At 33.0% G+C, this 17,688-nt stretch overlaps 1 protein-coding gene and 1 long non-coding RNA gene across 2 annotated transcripts; both read right to left on the reverse strand.

Annotated features, from left to right (window-relative positions):
• Positions 1-4,568: 4,568 nt before the first annotated feature.
• LKP2 (LOV KELCH protein 2) lies at positions 4,569-11,708 on the reverse strand. The gene is made up of 2 exons (XM_007014172.3): positions 11,243-11,708; positions 4,569-6,661 (listed from the first exon to the last, which is right to left on the reverse strand). The coding sequence occupies exons 1-2, from the start codon at positions 11,464-11,466 to the stop codon at positions 5,053-5,055; spliced, it is 1,833 nt and encodes a 610-aa protein (XP_007014234.2). The 5' UTR covers positions 11,467-11,708; the 3' UTR covers positions 4,569-5,052.
• A 3,625-nt stretch (positions 11,709-15,333) lies between these two features.
• LOC108663318 (uncharacterized) lies at positions 15,334-15,895 on the reverse strand. Its single transcript, XR_001929275.2, has 2 exons — positions 15,668-15,895; positions 15,334-15,512 (listed from the first exon to the last, which is right to left on the reverse strand). It is a non-coding gene; the product is annotated as an uncharacterized LOC108663318 (long non-coding RNA).
• Positions 15,896-17,688: the final 1,793 nt, after the last annotated feature.

Below are 17,688 nucleotides of genomic sequence, written 5' to 3' on the forward strand. Positions count from 1 at the left end.
TTCTACTCAAAGCCAATTCCTCTTAATAAAATGATTGAGCCATTTAGATTGTAAATCATGATTGGGAAAGCAAGGGTGGTTGGATTCACTCATTCACTATCTTCATTATTTTCTCTTCATTTTTTAATGCCTATTGCTATTGGAAGGCTACAGATTCTCACAATCTCACTTAGAAAAAAAAAACATATACAGAAATACACTTACCTTTTTTAAGTTAGAAAAATACTCTCTTATCTCTTTGAAATTTGGTAAAAAATACACTCACCTCCTCAAAAAAAGTAATATTATTAACCGTAATTTTAAATAAAAGACACATACCTTCTATTTATTATTTATTTTACTCAAGGCTTTTTTTAACCGCAAAAATTATAATATTTTAATTAATTGTGAAAATTAATTAATTTTAAAATCTTTTTTTTTGAAAGGTGTGGTTTTATTAACAGCAAAGACATTAAGCCAAAATTGTAGCCTATTGCTTTATATAAGTGCCTGAAGAAAATAGTAACCCTTGTACATTTATTGGGAACTAGATTTGGGGATGTCTAGTTTCCCTGAGTTGCTGTCCACCTCGGTTATTACAGCTCACTTTGTCCAAATGATGCCCTGCGGCCTATCTGGTATCTGTTGGTGTATTTAAACCTCAATTGCACCAATAGTATCTTCCATTTTCCAACCTACTCGGCCAAAGAAAGAGCCGTGTCCTGTTCAATCGCGCCACTAAGACTCCAACACCCAGTATAAAACTTATTAGAATTGGTCCATTGCGCTCAAACCAAATAAAAAACTTTGAAGAAAGTGTTGATGACAAAAAAAATATATAGAAAAGTAATATAAAGTGGAAAAGTATATCATAGTTGCTTATAATTGTATATATTTATTTCCACATATTTAAGAAAAATTGAATACCCATGAACAATTACGATCATGATCTGCTGTTCAATTTATCATGCTTGGTATAAACAAAAAATATAAGACAATGTTTATAATCTTATACATTCTTTCCTACCCACTTAACAAAAAGTCAATACTCACAAACAAAGTTATGATCATGATCCACTATTGAGTTTTTGCAAATCTTTGTATGTATACAATAGTTAACATTATAATTTTGAATTTATCATGCTACCTGTGAACAAAAAATATAAGGTAGTGTTTATATTTCTATACATTCATTATCACCCTATGAACAAAATCAAGATCATGATCTGATGTTGTGTTTTTATAGATCCTTATGTAGATAAAAAAGTTAACATCATAGTGTTAAATTCATAATGTTGCATGTGAACAAAAAAATATAAGGCAATGTTAGGCATAATTGTGAGTGAAATTCCAGAGTTTCTTAGTATTATAGGGTGGGCAAAGACTCTTTAATGAGGCTGTTCTTTATTATTGGATTGTTTTGAAGAATCGTCTGCACGGGGAAAAAAGAAATAAGAAGTTAAGTTTGGTAATGAGTTGATCAACTAAAGTATTAAGGTGAATGAGATAATAATATTAGGTAAATAATAGAAAAAACAACATTGTTGACAAAACAAACATCAGTCGATTATACATATAACGTAAAAATAAGCAGATATGGAGATAAAATACATATTCTGTTAACATGTAATCCTCTGAATCAATGGCATTCAGTTTAATCAAACTATGACATACTTATTGAACTTCAGTAGAAAAGCAAAAATCTTTCCAAAATATTAACTTTACAACTCTTTAAATATAAAATCACAGTAGACACCAGATATGTAATTTGTTTCTTGTGTAGGATTCCATAATGATAGACATCATAATAAAAAAGAAAGAAATAAAAAATAAAACCAAATGGTGAGCGAATAGAAACCAGACACATATAAAACAGAGTTGAGAGCAATTAATTCATAGCAAAATATCATTCAGTTCGTCTTTCAATCTATCCATGAGAGCAAAAAACATAATATATAATAAAAAGGACGAATAGTATTTATGACGAGCCTAACTTTGTTTATTCTTGTATTGCTTTTATTTTTGCTCTTTTTATTTGCATGGCAGAAGGCATATGTGTGTAAAAGAATCAAAACCTAACGATAAAAAAATTGATAGAAACAGAAAAGTTAAAACCAGAGGTGTCAATATGAGTCAGCCTGGCCCAGCTTAACCCAAAATATTATGGGTTGGGAAAAAATAGATTGGGTCGGGCCAGTTGTTCTTGACATGGGTTGTCAAAATCTCAACCCAACTCACTCTTTATCAACCCATGAGTTTGGTTGGGTTAACCCATTTTTTTTTTTTAAAAAATAAATTCATTTTGACAAATTTACCTAACAAGTTCTCTATCAATAAAATTATTTTATAATTTAATTTATAAATTGAATAATAAAAATATGCTACAAACAAATAAATTACATCAAATATAAATTAGTAAATAAATTATATTAAACATAAATAAAATTTTAATCTTTAATACAAATTACAAACCCATCAATATAAATACATGACCAAATAAATAGAAATTTCAAGATTCATTTATGTCCTCCTTAATCTTAATCCTTAAGCAAAACATTTGAATCTTATTTGGACAACAATGATATTTTAAGATTTGAATTATTATTATCTAATATTCATTGTCATAAAAGAAAAAAAGATAGTGAATTTCAATCTTAACTAAATTTATTAATTTAATAAGTAAATATTAAAGACATTAAAATATATAAAAATAAATAATACCATTGATAACTAAATTATTAATTTTATATAATTAAATATATAAAATTATTAAATTAATTTAAATTATTAATTTTTTTCTAGCTCGTGAGGCTAGCCCGCATCAATCCAAGACAATCACTAATCAAATAGGCTGACCCTATTTAAGCTCAATTCTAATATGAGCTTGAATTTTTATATCTCAACCCACCCCACTTTTAATTAAAAAAAAAAATAACTATCTCAATGGATCAGATTCATTTTGACAAATTTAGTTAGAACACAATGACGGGAAAAAAGAGTAGAAGAAAAGCATAACAAAGCAAATGAAAATAAAAAACAAAAGGGCGAAATGAGAACATACATTTAAAATGTTTTTTTTCAAGTATCTGAAATGCAATGATGAATAATAAATAAGAAACCAAAAAACATAGAAAATTAGAATCAAATACGGGAAGGAAAAAGAGGGGAAACTAAAGACATAGGAAATAAAGGCTGGAGAGTGGAACTAAAACTTGATGATAAACAAAGCAGAATAAAATAAAAAAAGTCAGGACTCGATGAAAAAAAAAAAGTAATGAAAGCAGAATAATTAAAAGGTAAAAAAACAAAATATGGAGTTATTGCCTGTAAAGAGGAATCAAAGCCTGATAATAAAGAAACACGACGAGAAGAGAAAAATTAAAACGTGATGATAAGAAAACAACAATAGTTAAAGTAAACAAAAGCACAAAATGATTAGCAACCACAAAAAGTATAAAATAAAAAGGGAAAACTACACAAAATCATAAATAAGAAACAAAGAAAAAATAGAAAATTAGAATCAGATTAGGGAAGGAAAAAGAAGGGAAGTTGAAGAAACAGGAAATAAGGCTAGACAGTGGAAAGCAAAGCAAAGAATAAAGAAAATGGATAACAGTCTTTAATGAACCAACCATTAGAGGTCTTGGAAAGCAAAGCAAAGGTTGAAGAGAAAGGAAAAAAAATAAAATAAAATAAGAGGAAAAGAAGAAGACAAAAATGACCTACTTGAAAGCTACCGAAAGAAAAACAACAACTTGGAACATGCGCCAACACAACAAAAAAAGAGTTTGAAAGTAGAAAGACAAAAATCAATATAACCTCTACAATATTCACAATAGACGAAGCTCGAAAAAAAAAATTAAAATTCATAAACGAAAGAAGTCTCAGAACAAATAATAATAAAATAAAAGAAGACAATAAGTTAAAAATGAAAAACCCATTCTAAAAATATGCTGTGCTTGTTCCAAGCAGCACCTAGAAATAAAGTTGAAAAGCAAGCGTAACAATGCAAGTTAAATCATATACAAATCAATAATGAAAAATGATAAATATTGTTATTATATAAGACCAGTCTTGTCCTTAATTGAAAACCAATACAACAACTATTTGAAGCTTACATATTTGTTTGGGTAATCGTATATTTATAAAGTTATTAGGTGGGCTAGGGTTACTTTTATTAAATTAATTAAAAGGGTAAATCTATTTATGCTGACATGATAGTCTATAAAAATACTTAAACACTCTCACTTCGCAAATTTATAGATGAAAATAATAAATAATTTGAAGGGAAATAGACATCCACATATAAATAATTACAATCTGTGACGATGATAAAAACATAAAATTAAAGAAGCTCATGTGATGGATACATGTACGTTTCTTTTTCGTCACACACGCAATGAAGGAGTCCCATCCATTTATTGAACTCATTCAAAGCTTTTCAAGTGAAAGGAAGCTGTGACAGTGGGAATCAGGTTAAAGATATTGCGAAGTGATGCAACAAGGTTCGAGAGAAACTTGCTGAGCAGCATCCTTAGTACCACACCAGCAATCATGGAACTGGCATAACATAAAAGACTAATGCAATATGCAACATCCCTTTCTCTCATTTTTTTTATTACTTACAAAATATCAATTAAACGGATCGGGCACAACTACTTCAACCTACATATATAAATTACCTACGTGTCTATCAAATACTACCATCCTAACAGCCAAGAATAATCCATTGTGAGTATTGTCAGGCACTTCATACAAACCTTACCAAAAAATACAAAACATGTTCAAGTCACTCATTTCAAAGTTTTATCCCGAGCCAGAACAACCCTCCTACAAGAATATGCATCACGGGACAATCACCTATTACAAATGTCAAAACATGACCAGAGGAATGTTTGTCAAGAGTTCCTTTTGTTTTTTGTTTCCCTTTTCTTTTCTAGTGACCCAAAGATGTTCACCAATCAACTTCTCAGAATTCTCTCTCATCTTGGAGTTGAGGACTCGTTGTGAGTCGTAACTCCTTTACAACAGATAGCTTTCCTTTCGCACATCCTCTTTTAGCCACGACTCTAATCAGATAACTGAACTTGCCAGCGATAGTTCATGGAGCTCAGTTAGCATCCACTCTTCACCTGTTTGCCCACCGAGTACTATTGCCCTTGTCCCGCCAACTACACAAGTACTATGCCCCCAAGCAAACCTTGGGGGTCGGCCAGGCACATTCAATATCCTCCATGTTGGTTTTTCATCAGTTGGGTCCAGGAGATAAAGTTGGGAAGCAGAGTGAAGACCAGCGACAGACCCACCAAAGATGAGAATTCTTCCACCAGGGAGGCTCACAGCAACATGATCAAGTCTTGGAGGTGGAGCTATGCCGCCTGGATTTCCAGCACCAGGCATTCCACTCCCAGTTACACATCTCCAACATGGTTCCTCCTCACTTAAATCCATTGTGAATACATCACTAGAACGAAACCGGAGTGGACCACTCTTAGCAAGACCTCCAAACATCAATATTTTCCGACCACCATATACTGACAATGTGTGACCCAAACGAGAAGGTGGGGTCCATGCTACTGGAATCTCTCTCCAGACAGGTTTCTCCATTGAAAGATCAAGCAGGAAAGTGTCACTAAGAAGTACTCCTGAATCGGCACAACCACCAGAAACTATCAGCTTGGTCCCGTCAAGTGTGCATGAGCTGTGCCATGATCGAGGAAGTGGAGGAGCCAATCCAGAGATCTCTCGCCAGGTTGGAGGCTTTGCATCCAAATCAAGCACAAAAACATCATTGAGCAGGCCCTGCCTTCCACAGCCTCCAAATACCACCAGATGAGACCCATTCACACAAGAAAGTGTATGACCCCAACGACCAGGAGGAGGAGAGCTCACTTGGACATGTTGCCACTCTGGGTTGCTGGAATTTAGATCCAGTACAAAGGTGTCATTCATCGGTTGCATGTTTACCCCTTCACCACCAAAAAGTACAACCCGATTCCCAACAGCACAGGCGCTAAAGTTGCACCTTGAAGGTTCAACAGCACCTCCAACAGTTAGCTTCCTCCAAGCAGCTGCTTCGAGAGTGGTCAATTCCCTTGCCAGCCGACCCCACCCAAGTCTCTTTGCACCAGGGACTGTCTCTAAAATACGGGTAGTCTCGCTTCCCCATGCATTTTGACAAACCATTCTCCAAAGATCCTCATTGCTTGTCAACTCATAAAGTCGCCTACAGACAGAACCAACTGATGCGATATCTCTTGGTGTCAGCCGTGAAAGTATCTTGAGAGACAGTACCTCATCACTTAATTGCAATATCCCACAAACCCCACGGCAGACATTTCGGTCCCCAACTACGACAGGCCGAAAAGCAGAAAATCCAGAATGAGAACGGTCAGATGACTTTATAGACTCCTTTATTGAAGATCCTGGCACTGGACCTAGATCAATGTTTGCTTCTGTGAAGATCTGGATCCCGATAACATGAGTGATTGTCTCATCATCTCCATATATTGGAGTAAGACGCAGTCTGTTCATCAATGGAGATCCATCCTTTCTAAAGTTCAACAACTCGCCATGGAATTCAATGCCCTCCTCAAGGCATCTCCGAATTTCTGAAACTACCATGGAGTCCACCAATGGATGCCGTCTTTTTGCAAATGGTCCTCTACACTGTAAGAAACGGCTGAAACAAAACCACACAAATATCAGAACAAACCATAAGAACTCACAACAATTAGCACCCCATTACATGATGAACAGTAAATATTCTTTATCTCCTACAAGAAAATTTATAGATGGCAAGGAGTATAAGTGAAGTAACCACAACAATAAACACAAATTATCAAGACGATTAGCATTAAATTGTAGGCAATGAATGAGATGAGTGGGTAGTAGTGGGAATGAGCTTTCAATTTAAAATGATGCTCCATGAATCGTAACAAAGAACAGAAAAGGATACATTAAAACTTTTCAAAGGCCCTCTAAAGCAAAGTTACAACACAACATACAGTAATCACCTTTGACCCCTCCCTTCTCAATTGTGCAGTAGTGACCATAAAGCATAAACACACAACAGATATTGCAACTTTAGAGGCCTCAGCATTGATGAGGAAAGTAGAAATTAACCAGAAGTCCAACTGTTGGCTTTGGTCCATGCAGAAGGATATTGAAAGAAACCTTATTAACCTCGCAAGTAGTAAAGATATCAAAGTGCAAACTTTTACACTTCATGTATTAGGAAAACATCATTAATGCCGATTTTTTCTGAGTTTTCAACATCCATCTGATATCTTTGGCACAAATATATTCACATTATGACAAAGAAAATGGACAATACTACTTACCAAAAAAATAGATTGACAATATGATAATTTATCTACAAACATGTTGAGACTTTGGTGTAAAGATGACCAAAATTAAATAGCTATGCTGAAAAAACACAAGGATTGTATATTTTTTAAACATATGAGAGAAGGGGCAGCACAATTGCACCATTAACATTAGAATTTTACAGAAGCATTTGATTGTACAACATGTAATCTATGTATAGATAACACATTGTTTTCAAGCCTGCAGGTCCACAAATATTATTATTCTGGACCACCAACAAAGTGTGTAACTTGAAAACAATACCACATTAATAGGACATCTCAGGCCATAAGTTACAAACTTAAAATAAATAGAAAAAATGTAATTGGTTTGTTTCCTCACAGAGAAACCCGATGCTAATATCTTAAAAAAAAGTACATTAACTACACAAGATATTTACAATTGTTCTACATTTCTAGCTGTAACTCTAAATTCATGTACAAGGGGAAGAAGAATCACTGAAACATAAGCGTCATTGTGCAAACCACTAGGGCAAAGGAAAAGCATAGGATAACATGAACACAAGTACACAACTTCAGTCTCTCTAATGAACTGTTTCATGTGTACTGCTGAACAGTGAGCCGTAGAAATTGCCACAGGGCCACAATGTAAACCCACAAAGTATAAATTAATAAATTATGAACCAGCCTATTCCAGAGTTTGATTGGTTTGAGTTGGATCAACTTAAAAAAAATGGTAAAATTTTTTCTGAAAAATAAACAAAATAAAAAATAAAAGAGGAAAAAGCTTGCATGATGTTTGACTTTTATACCTCTAATTGACATCCACAGACCTTCAACTCATTAAAAATACAGAACACTCTTTTCCTTTAAATTGGAGCCATACTCAGTCTATCCCATTTCCCTTACCCTATTTTTGTTTTTTGCATTAAAAAAAGACAAGAATAATGAGACAAATAGAGTAACTAAAGAAGGGAGAATGTTCATATCTTGTAGAAGAAAATATATTCCATTCATTTATATATATATATATATATATATATATATATATATATATATATATATATATATATATAGATATATAGCTTAACTTATTCAGAACCATGAGAACAGGTGGCAACATGCTTACTAAATCATACACATTATAGGTAACTGCTCTAGTTACTCTGTTATCTGTCTTCTCAATAAAAAGTATTATTTAAGAGCACAAAATAGCGCACCAGAAGTATAGAAGTACAAATACCAAACATGAAATGAGAAAGAAAACAAGAAAAAATTTTTAAAAAATATTCATCCAAGTGAAGAGATCTTAGAAACACAAATTTAGTCATTGAATATTTAAACTGTCTCTTCATAATGAAGCTGTTCTATTCTCCAATTCAACCAGACAACCATAAAGATACTGAAATGCAATTTATATAACAAATCTATAAGAAGCTTCTTCAAGTTATAAATATTTTGACAAAAACAGGTGGCAAAAAGTTAATTGTACCTGATTCCTTTAAAGTAACTTTTTTTTTTTTAACAGTTTATTCATGGGTTTTTTCAAAACGAGTTGAGTCTAGTATCATACTTATTTGATGATAGTCTTTAATGTGCTTTCATATTTATTTGATAGCCTTGCAGTGTAGAAGCACACAAATAAGAGAAGAATTAAATGGAAAAAGAATTAAAAAAAACCAGATTCACATAACATACACATACGTCCAAACTTGGAGAATTGAGCTAATGGAATTTCAAGCACTTCTTTGAAAGTATGGAGGCATGATTGTGCATGCTTTTCTTCTACTAATAGGAGTTTTCTTTCTCCTGTTCTACTTCTCAGCCTTCTTTGTTTTTTATCATGCTTGTACAACAGTTTAATTTGCACCATTGTCCTAATTAAATTATTTGGCCTACCTGTTCCCAGGTTTCCTTAAATGAAATCACATATCATCACACTAGCAATTTATCAATAAAAGAACCCATCCCCAGCACCACCCCAACCTACAAGTTTGCTAGCCAAAAGATTCTATCATTTGATAAATACAAAGTGCGGCCATTTGAAGCCTGCAAACGATAAGCAACCCCAGACTATTTCTCTTTACAGTCTGAAACATAAAATCACAAGTTGCCAAACTCTAGTTCACCAAAAAGGCTTTTGTAGGAGATCCCCCCTTTGTTAACATGTATTTCACCACAGCAATATGATTCCTGATGCAAGTATGAATTCGAGTCTAATCTGATACTACCTAGATATTTTCATCATACTACATATCTTTATGATGAAAAAAAAAAAAAACTTCAAGACTCTACTGCCTCAACTCTATTTGTTATACTCTAAAAGTCAGTTAGAATGTAGTTATGATCTCACTGATATAATTTGCTCAAGTCTCCCTTCAGAAAAGCTTCAACATATAAAGGCTTTAGATATTGATATGGAAAAGTAGAGCGTTAATTGTATTGCTACAATTTCCAAACATCTTATCCAGATTTCTCAGCACCATGGTCCAACAAGTTATGCTTAGTGCAACATTCAAAAAAGGAACACTACAGGTTGTTGTTATTATTATTATCATTTGTGATTTTAGAGAGAGCTCATGAAATAGAGGGAGATATCATCTCCCTTACCAAAGAAAACAGTATAGTATAGACACATTTCTTCATTTCTTTCCACTTACTAAATGCTAGTATATTGGGTAAAAACTCTATCTTTAGTCAATAGAGACAATACAATATGAGATTTGGGGTACTGATACCAGAAACATATTAACAAAGATATAACATTTAAATTTTTTTTTATTTACTATTGGTATGATTCAGGAATGTTTCCCACTTACATAAACATTATTAATCAAGAAAATTCTACTATGATACCTTAACATCAAGGGACAGCTTCTTTAGAAAGTAACAACAGGGAAAACACTATAGACTTAGAAGATGCTTTCCAGGTCTGGAACCCTTATTATCAACATGTAGGATGAATCTGGAGCTTCGAAAGTTAAAGCAATCAAGATGAAGTGAAAAAAACCAAGGCATAGATAAATCAACATGATATTACCAGCATGCCCACTTGATACAAGCTTCCAATCCCTAATCTGAATATATCACTAGTATAAAGCTAGTGATATGGCAACCATGCACACCCATCTATAAAAAAAACTATATCACGCTGCTCAAGCATAATCCCTAATGACAAACTAGTTAAGAATCCCAAAACGTATCAATTAAGTTGAAGATTCTCTTTCTAGTGTATATATGCCTACTCGACTCAAGCCACATGGCATCTCATCCCATCAAACTGAAAGTTTTCACCAAAAATTTCCCCACATTAGAGTAGTTTCTAGTTAATATATACTTTGCAACATATCCTGCACTCTCAATATTCTATTTAAGGAAATCCATACCACCATTATTAATTTTAAGTTGGTTCTGGATAGGTAATAAGGTACTTCGCCACACACTTGATATCATGCACATGTTTATGCTGCCTGAAACATTAACAAGGCAATATCTTTAAAGACCCTCTGTATAGAAACTTCAAAAAGGGCACTGCCCAGATCTAACTTCATTAAACTGCAAAGTAATTTTCGCTTTCTCTTTGCAAAACAAACAATATGTTAAAAGGAAAATTAAGACTGCCTATCTTGAATATATTCGGCAATTTTTAGCAAATCCCTCCACTCACACCCAAAGCAAATAACAAAAACGAAAAAAAGGTGGTTATTAAAAGAAAAAAAAATCCCAATAAGGGTTTTGATTAATCAATAAATTCCATCACACAGAGACCTAAAACATAGTATATTTTATCTGCCTCTCATTTCATATACGACTCGAAAACAAAATTAGAATCCAAGCGCCACTCGAGGTCCCGAGTGATATAAGGAAGAAATGGCAAAAACAAATAATAATTCTGAACCAACATAACCAAGCAGAAAAAAGCAATAAGAACTGACCAATTGCGGCCAAGAACCTCCTCAGCGCGATAGCCCGTAACCATCTCGAAGACGGTGTTGACATAAATGATGGGATGGTCGGGCTCGAGGGCATCGGTGACGACAAAGCCACAAGGAGCCGTTTGGAGCAAGTTTTGGACAGGAAAAGGAAGTGGGCCGCCATCGTTGAGCAGGAAGCCCTCGTCTTCATCCCCACTCAGATCGGAATTACTATCCCACTCCATAAATATCTAACAAAGCAATCCAGGCAGCCAGTTTTCTTCTTCAACCCATGGAAGCTGATGAACAAAGAAAGGGGAAAGAAAGAGAAGAGAGATAGCAGACGAAAAAGACGGAGAAGGAGGGGGAGGGGGTGGGAGAGTTGAGTTTGTTGTTGTTGGGAAGGGACTGGAGAGGGTTCAGTGCGAGAGAAGGGAGAGAATGAGTGGTGAGCAACGACTCGGGAAATTAAGCTAAGGGGAATGAAAGGGGGAGAGAGACAGTTGTACATAATACATGTGCACTCACCGTCACCGCGTTATTTACTATGCTCGAAATATCGGTTTTCGGTTTACGGGTTGGGATATCAGGATATGGCCCATATGGGTTTTCATTTTTCTATTTCGGTTGGTTTTCGGTCTATGGGTTTGGATACCGGCATACGATTTTTTTCCAGTAACTTATTTTTGGGTTAGCAAATGAATCTTAACCTTTTAAAAATATATAATTTAATATTCAAATTTTGCTGCTATTTATTAAATTACATGTTCCGTTTGCTTCATTAGTGAAAAACAAGTAGGTAATTATAAATAAGAGACAATATTTTAAAAATCTCTAAATTATTTGAAAATTAAAATAAAATTTTATTTTTTATTATATTTAATCAAGTCTTGTATTTTTATTTTTCATCAAAGAAACTCTTATAATCTACGTTGATTAATTGCTATTAGTGTAAATATCATTTATTATTTTTATGTTTATGTGGAGTTAACATAACACTAATGTGAAGATTAAAAAATATCATCAAACATGTAATCTTGTCATATCAATTTATCACATTATCATTTACAATAACATGTTAATATATTATATCAGTATCACGTAATATAAAAATAACAAGTGGTATGTTGATTAATAACGGTTAATTAATCGTTGCTAATAAAAATTTATTTGACCTATAATAAAAGTATTATAATAAAAGAATTATTATGAATATATGTGTGAATGTCTATTATGTTATTTCACAAGATTTCAAATCATGCCAAGCAGTCCAAATATACCAAATAGTCCAACAAGCTAGACACAAGAGTGTAATCTAATTTAAACTCATATATTTAATTATGTATATTTAGATTTGGATGTAGATTAGATTTGATTAAAATTAAAATTTAATCCATCCAAATCAAATCCCTTAAGTATTACCTTTATCTTGTAAGTTTTATCTAGATAAGAGGTTATTAGCCTATATATAGATCCTTCACTTCATTTGTAAATACACACTCTCAAATAAGATCTTTTTACTTCTTCTAATATTTTCTCTCATAATTGTTTTTTCAAGTTATATTTTATACCACGTTAGCAGCACAATTCTCTAATCTCTCAAGTTTTAGTATCATTTAGTTTTCATTATTGTCTCAAAGTCGAAGATCCAATTCTTTCAGACTTCAAAAAGATTTTAATGGTTGGTTTTTGATTTTTTATTTTTATAAATTAAGTAAGTGGTTTGATATGTCTTCGATGTTTTCATCTCTAAAAATTAACTTTAATGTGAATTTGCTATCACGTAGTTTTTATTATAGCGAAAATTGTGAGAAAAAACCCTATTCACAAGGCCAAATAAAAAATGACCCTCATAATAATTTTAATTGTTTTTGCCCAATTTTGGACATAACTTGACAAACAATGCCCTTAAAAAGTCATGTCATGCTCGTTTTGAGGCTGCTTGTAAAGACAAGGCATGCAAGTTCACTTTACATGCAACAAAGTTGTCTGAGGGAGATTATTAGCAAGTTCGCATGTTCCATAAGGTACACGTGTGTACTGTTGATGGTTTGCAAGGTGGGTACCAAATAGCAAGCGTGAGGTTAATTGGTGAGCTTATGTCCCCCAGACTGCTAGGAAATTGTCACAGCCCAAATTTCGGGCCATGATTGGCACAAAGGCCCAATGGGCTTAGCCTACTAAACCCAAGCAAGCCTACTTAATTGATCTTATACATTAATCCCTATTCCTTTAGAATCCAAAGCTTGAAATATTCAAATACCGTTTCTTTGAAAACTATTCATAAAACCAAATCATACATTCATAATGGCATCATCCACCAATATATTCATAAATAGATTAACAAATGATTCTTAATGTGCAACGACCTTTCCCCGGTCATTGTCGACGTCCAAGACTTCCGGAAAAGACCTACCAAGTCTCGAACAAGCTTGTTTAGAATTTGCTCATTAATTCACTACATTTAATCACCATATAATATTGATACTTTTATATACTAAGTTAAACCATAAATATAAAAAATCAATACAAACTTTTTCCTTTTATTCGTAACTATATGCATTAAAATTTATAATCTCCAAATTAATGCTTATATAAAAATTTAGAATTCGTTTACAACTTAATAAATAAAATGCTACGACTTAACCTCTAACAGCGGAGCGACTCGGAATAAAATGTTAGGAGATGCTTTTACCTATTCACGGTAGATTGAATGCGTCACTAACTACATGCTAGGTTGATCCCTATCTGCAAAAGGAGAAATAAAAGGGGTGTGAGTCTCATCGACTCAGTGATAATCATCGACCCAACGAGTAGGGCATAGATGGAAAACAAGTAAACGACAGATCAGTTGAATATAAAAATGCATATTATAAAAACAATTCGTTTCAAACGAGGATTTGTGTCTTATATAAAAATTGAGAATTTCTTATAAAGTATAAATAATCGAGGTAATAAAATTTTCACATCAAAATATATTAATAATCATTTTCAAATCAAATCAATAAAATTTAGCAAGCTCCCGCGAAACCAAATAATATTTAAAATCATGCCTAAATTATAACTCGTCCCATATGCAAGGAATTACAGATTTATTTCACAGATAAACATATAGGGGAGCTGCAAAAAATCGTTTAATTCTTTTTTCACCATGTAAAGAAATATAATTCATAATATTAAAATTTATTTCAACTCATATAAAACCATTACATTTTTGTCAAAAATAAACAACATGGCTTATGACTTTCTTAAAAACTTGGCTTGTGCCAAAATCATTCTCATACTCGGTTGTCAGGAATACCTTGGCCTGGGGCTATCCCAACCGAATCCGCCAAGGCTATTAAAAAGTAATGTATGCATAAATCATATTTTTATTTTGAAAACACAGTCGTTCCTTGGCGTTAGCGGAGTTCGTCATCACGAGGTGGTTCAGCGTGACGTGAACTCTAACCATACCTCAGGAGATACCCTACGCGCTTCTCCGACCGAGGTACATATATAACTAGATTTCGTGTCCCTCTAATAGGCTGGTCCACAGAATCCGCCCACCGCAGCAAGCTAAACCCACCATACAATAAAATTTGCAATAGCATGACATGGTAATTATTTCACAATCCAGCCTCTCAAGGCTAAATACATAGTTCATATATTTCAACACAAATACCGATTCAACCATTCATGCAAATATTGTCACAAGCCATTCGATTCAAAATACAATTTATAACACAACAAGTAGCAATCTCCAATTACTCTTGAATTTCTTGGTTAAAATGAAATCACCTTTTAAAAGAATTCAAATTTGATCTTCAAGGGGATATTTTAAATCTTTCTCAAAATATCAGTCCCCACATCACATTAAAACTCTCTTTTCGTAAAATGTTCATTGTAAATATTTGCATGATATTTTGTATCAAAATAACATGGTGAATATGTAATAAATTTCATGGATGCACACCACAAACAATAAGGCACAATTTCCTTTGATATAAATCTTTTCGAAAAGCTTGTTTCCTGATTTAAAACACTTTACGTCTAATATATATATATATATTTCAAATGATTTCTAAAAATAACTTACACCCACAATTCCTTAAAATTCTATCAACGCATGCTTTCCATAAATTTTGTACTTCACGTAAAATATATGTACATGTATATATATAGAAATTCTTAAAATTGACAACCCCTACTCACCTCATAATAGTGAGATATTACTTCACTATTGATTCGTACGCGTATAATTATTCCTATTTATCGGTCACATACTTTGTTCGGCACGCCTCCACGATAACTTTCATAGCAACAATTTAAACTCAGTATACTTAATCACACATTTGTATGGGTAGCAACTTAATTAAAAATTCCTTAAGCAACTTGCATATTTTTCATCCAAAATATGCACAATATTAAACTACCCATAAACCTTAAAATATAACATTAACTTACCATTGGGCCTTTTTCATTTCTTTATGACCTTTGGGCCCTCTCCATAGGCTTTTCCATTTTTCCTACTTGGGCTAAGTCCATTTATTTTTATTTCATATAAGGCCATGCCCACTTATTTTCTATTGGGTCATGCCCATTTATTTTCTATTGGGTCATGCCCATTTATTTCCTATTTCTTTTCTTTTCTTTTTTCTTTCTTTTTCTCTCTTCCATGTTTCTTTTTCTTTTTCTTTTTCTTTTCTTTCCAGCCCGTGGCTTCCCTTCACCACCGTGGCTTCCTCTCTTCACCACCATGGCTTCCTCTCTTCACCACCGTGGCTTCCTCTCTTCACCACCGTGGCTTCCTCTCAAAATCGGTCAACCAAAGCCTCATTTTCTAACCCTTTTTGCTGTCATTTTCTGCTCTAAAATCAGCAGATTTCCAGTAACAAAACTCCTCAATTTTGGCAGCACAAAGCTGTCCAATTTTTTGCACAAATTGGCAACAAACAACTCCAATTTTTTTGCACAAACAGCTCTAATTTTTTTGTACAAATTGGTAGCAAACAACTCTAATTTTTTTGCACAAACAGCTTCAATTTTTTTGCACAAATTGGCAGCACTTTGCTGTCCTTCAATGGTAGCAAAACCTTCAAAATTTCTAGCTGCAAATTCACACAATTTCAGCAGCAAAAACCTTGAATTTTCAACACCAAAATTAGCCATAAAAACCTCAAAAATTTCAGCAATTTACCTAAAAAAAAATCAGCTTTCTTACCTCAAAATTTTCAGCTTTCTTCTTCCTTCAAAAATTGTAGCAAAAAGCTATCTTTTCCTTCCTCAAAGTGCAGCAAAACCATTCTCTTTGCTCTTCCTCTTCCACGATTTTTTCTCTCATTTTTTCTCTTCATTTCTTTCTTCCTTTATTTTTCTTCTCTTTTTCTTCTTCACTAACTAACTTAACTTTTCTCTCTTCCTTTTTCTTTCCTCACATGGCCGCCCCGCACCTTCCTTTCTACACTATTCTCTTTTGTTTTCTTTACTTTTTTGTCTTTTTTTTTTCCTTTGTTCAACCGGCCATTCACTTCACTTGGTTCCAATTTAGTATTCTTCCAATTGACTTTGACTTTTCTTCATTCCCATCCAAACCACATCATTCCCATTCTTGACTCATGTGGCCACTCATGTACATATAAAAATATTATTTGACTTTTCAACATCTTTTCTTCCTTATTTTATAATCCATTTTATTTTTATTTTATTTTTATTTCTTCAAAATAATAAAATTTACATATTATGCCTTAACTTCATTTTATTTAACACACCTCCCTCAATTTTTCATATTTTAAAATTAATTCTTCCGACATGTGTAAAAATTCTAATTTCCTTTTATCTTCCTTTTCTTACACGTGTATAATCAAAATATCGAGATCGCATTTCAACGCGGTGTCACTATAATATTTAAATATTTACTTACTCGCGTTAGCTTGATTTAATAAAATCACGTTGACGCAATTATCGTCGTTTTCCTTCAAAATTCTTCTTTGCTTCATCTCCCTCACTTAAATTAGTTATATTTCAATTTTCATGACTAATTCCGATATCATATAAAATATTAATATTTTGATATTATTTTATTGAATAAAATATTATTTTATTTCAAAATTTTTCACTTGCCTTCTTTGGTCCCGAAACACATCATTACATCGCGATTTACTTCCGAATCATCCTTTAGCTTACTAATTCCTCTCCAACAAAATTATTATTATTTAATTATTATTTTTGCACACCCGAAGCATTTTATTCTTGAATGTTCCTTTCATCATTTGTCGCTCTTTAGCACGCAAATTCACATCAAACGATAATTCGTTTGATCAATAAGGTCTTATTTGTGTCCAACGAGGGTGCGAGATATTACATAATGTTTCACATTAAATATTCATATACACATAATTAGACCTTGATCGTCAGCGGAGTGACTCTGGACACGATTGATAATACTTAGTGTTACGTTAAACCTACCGAGCAATGTATAGGAAGGA

The sequence above is a fragment of the Theobroma cacao genome, chromosome 9 (assembly GCF_053813885.1).
Source record: "Theobroma cacao isolate CCN51 chromosome 9, ASM5381388v1, whole genome shotgun sequence".
Lineage (NCBI taxonomy): Eukaryota > Viridiplantae > Streptophyta > Magnoliopsida > Malvales > Malvaceae > Theobroma > Theobroma cacao.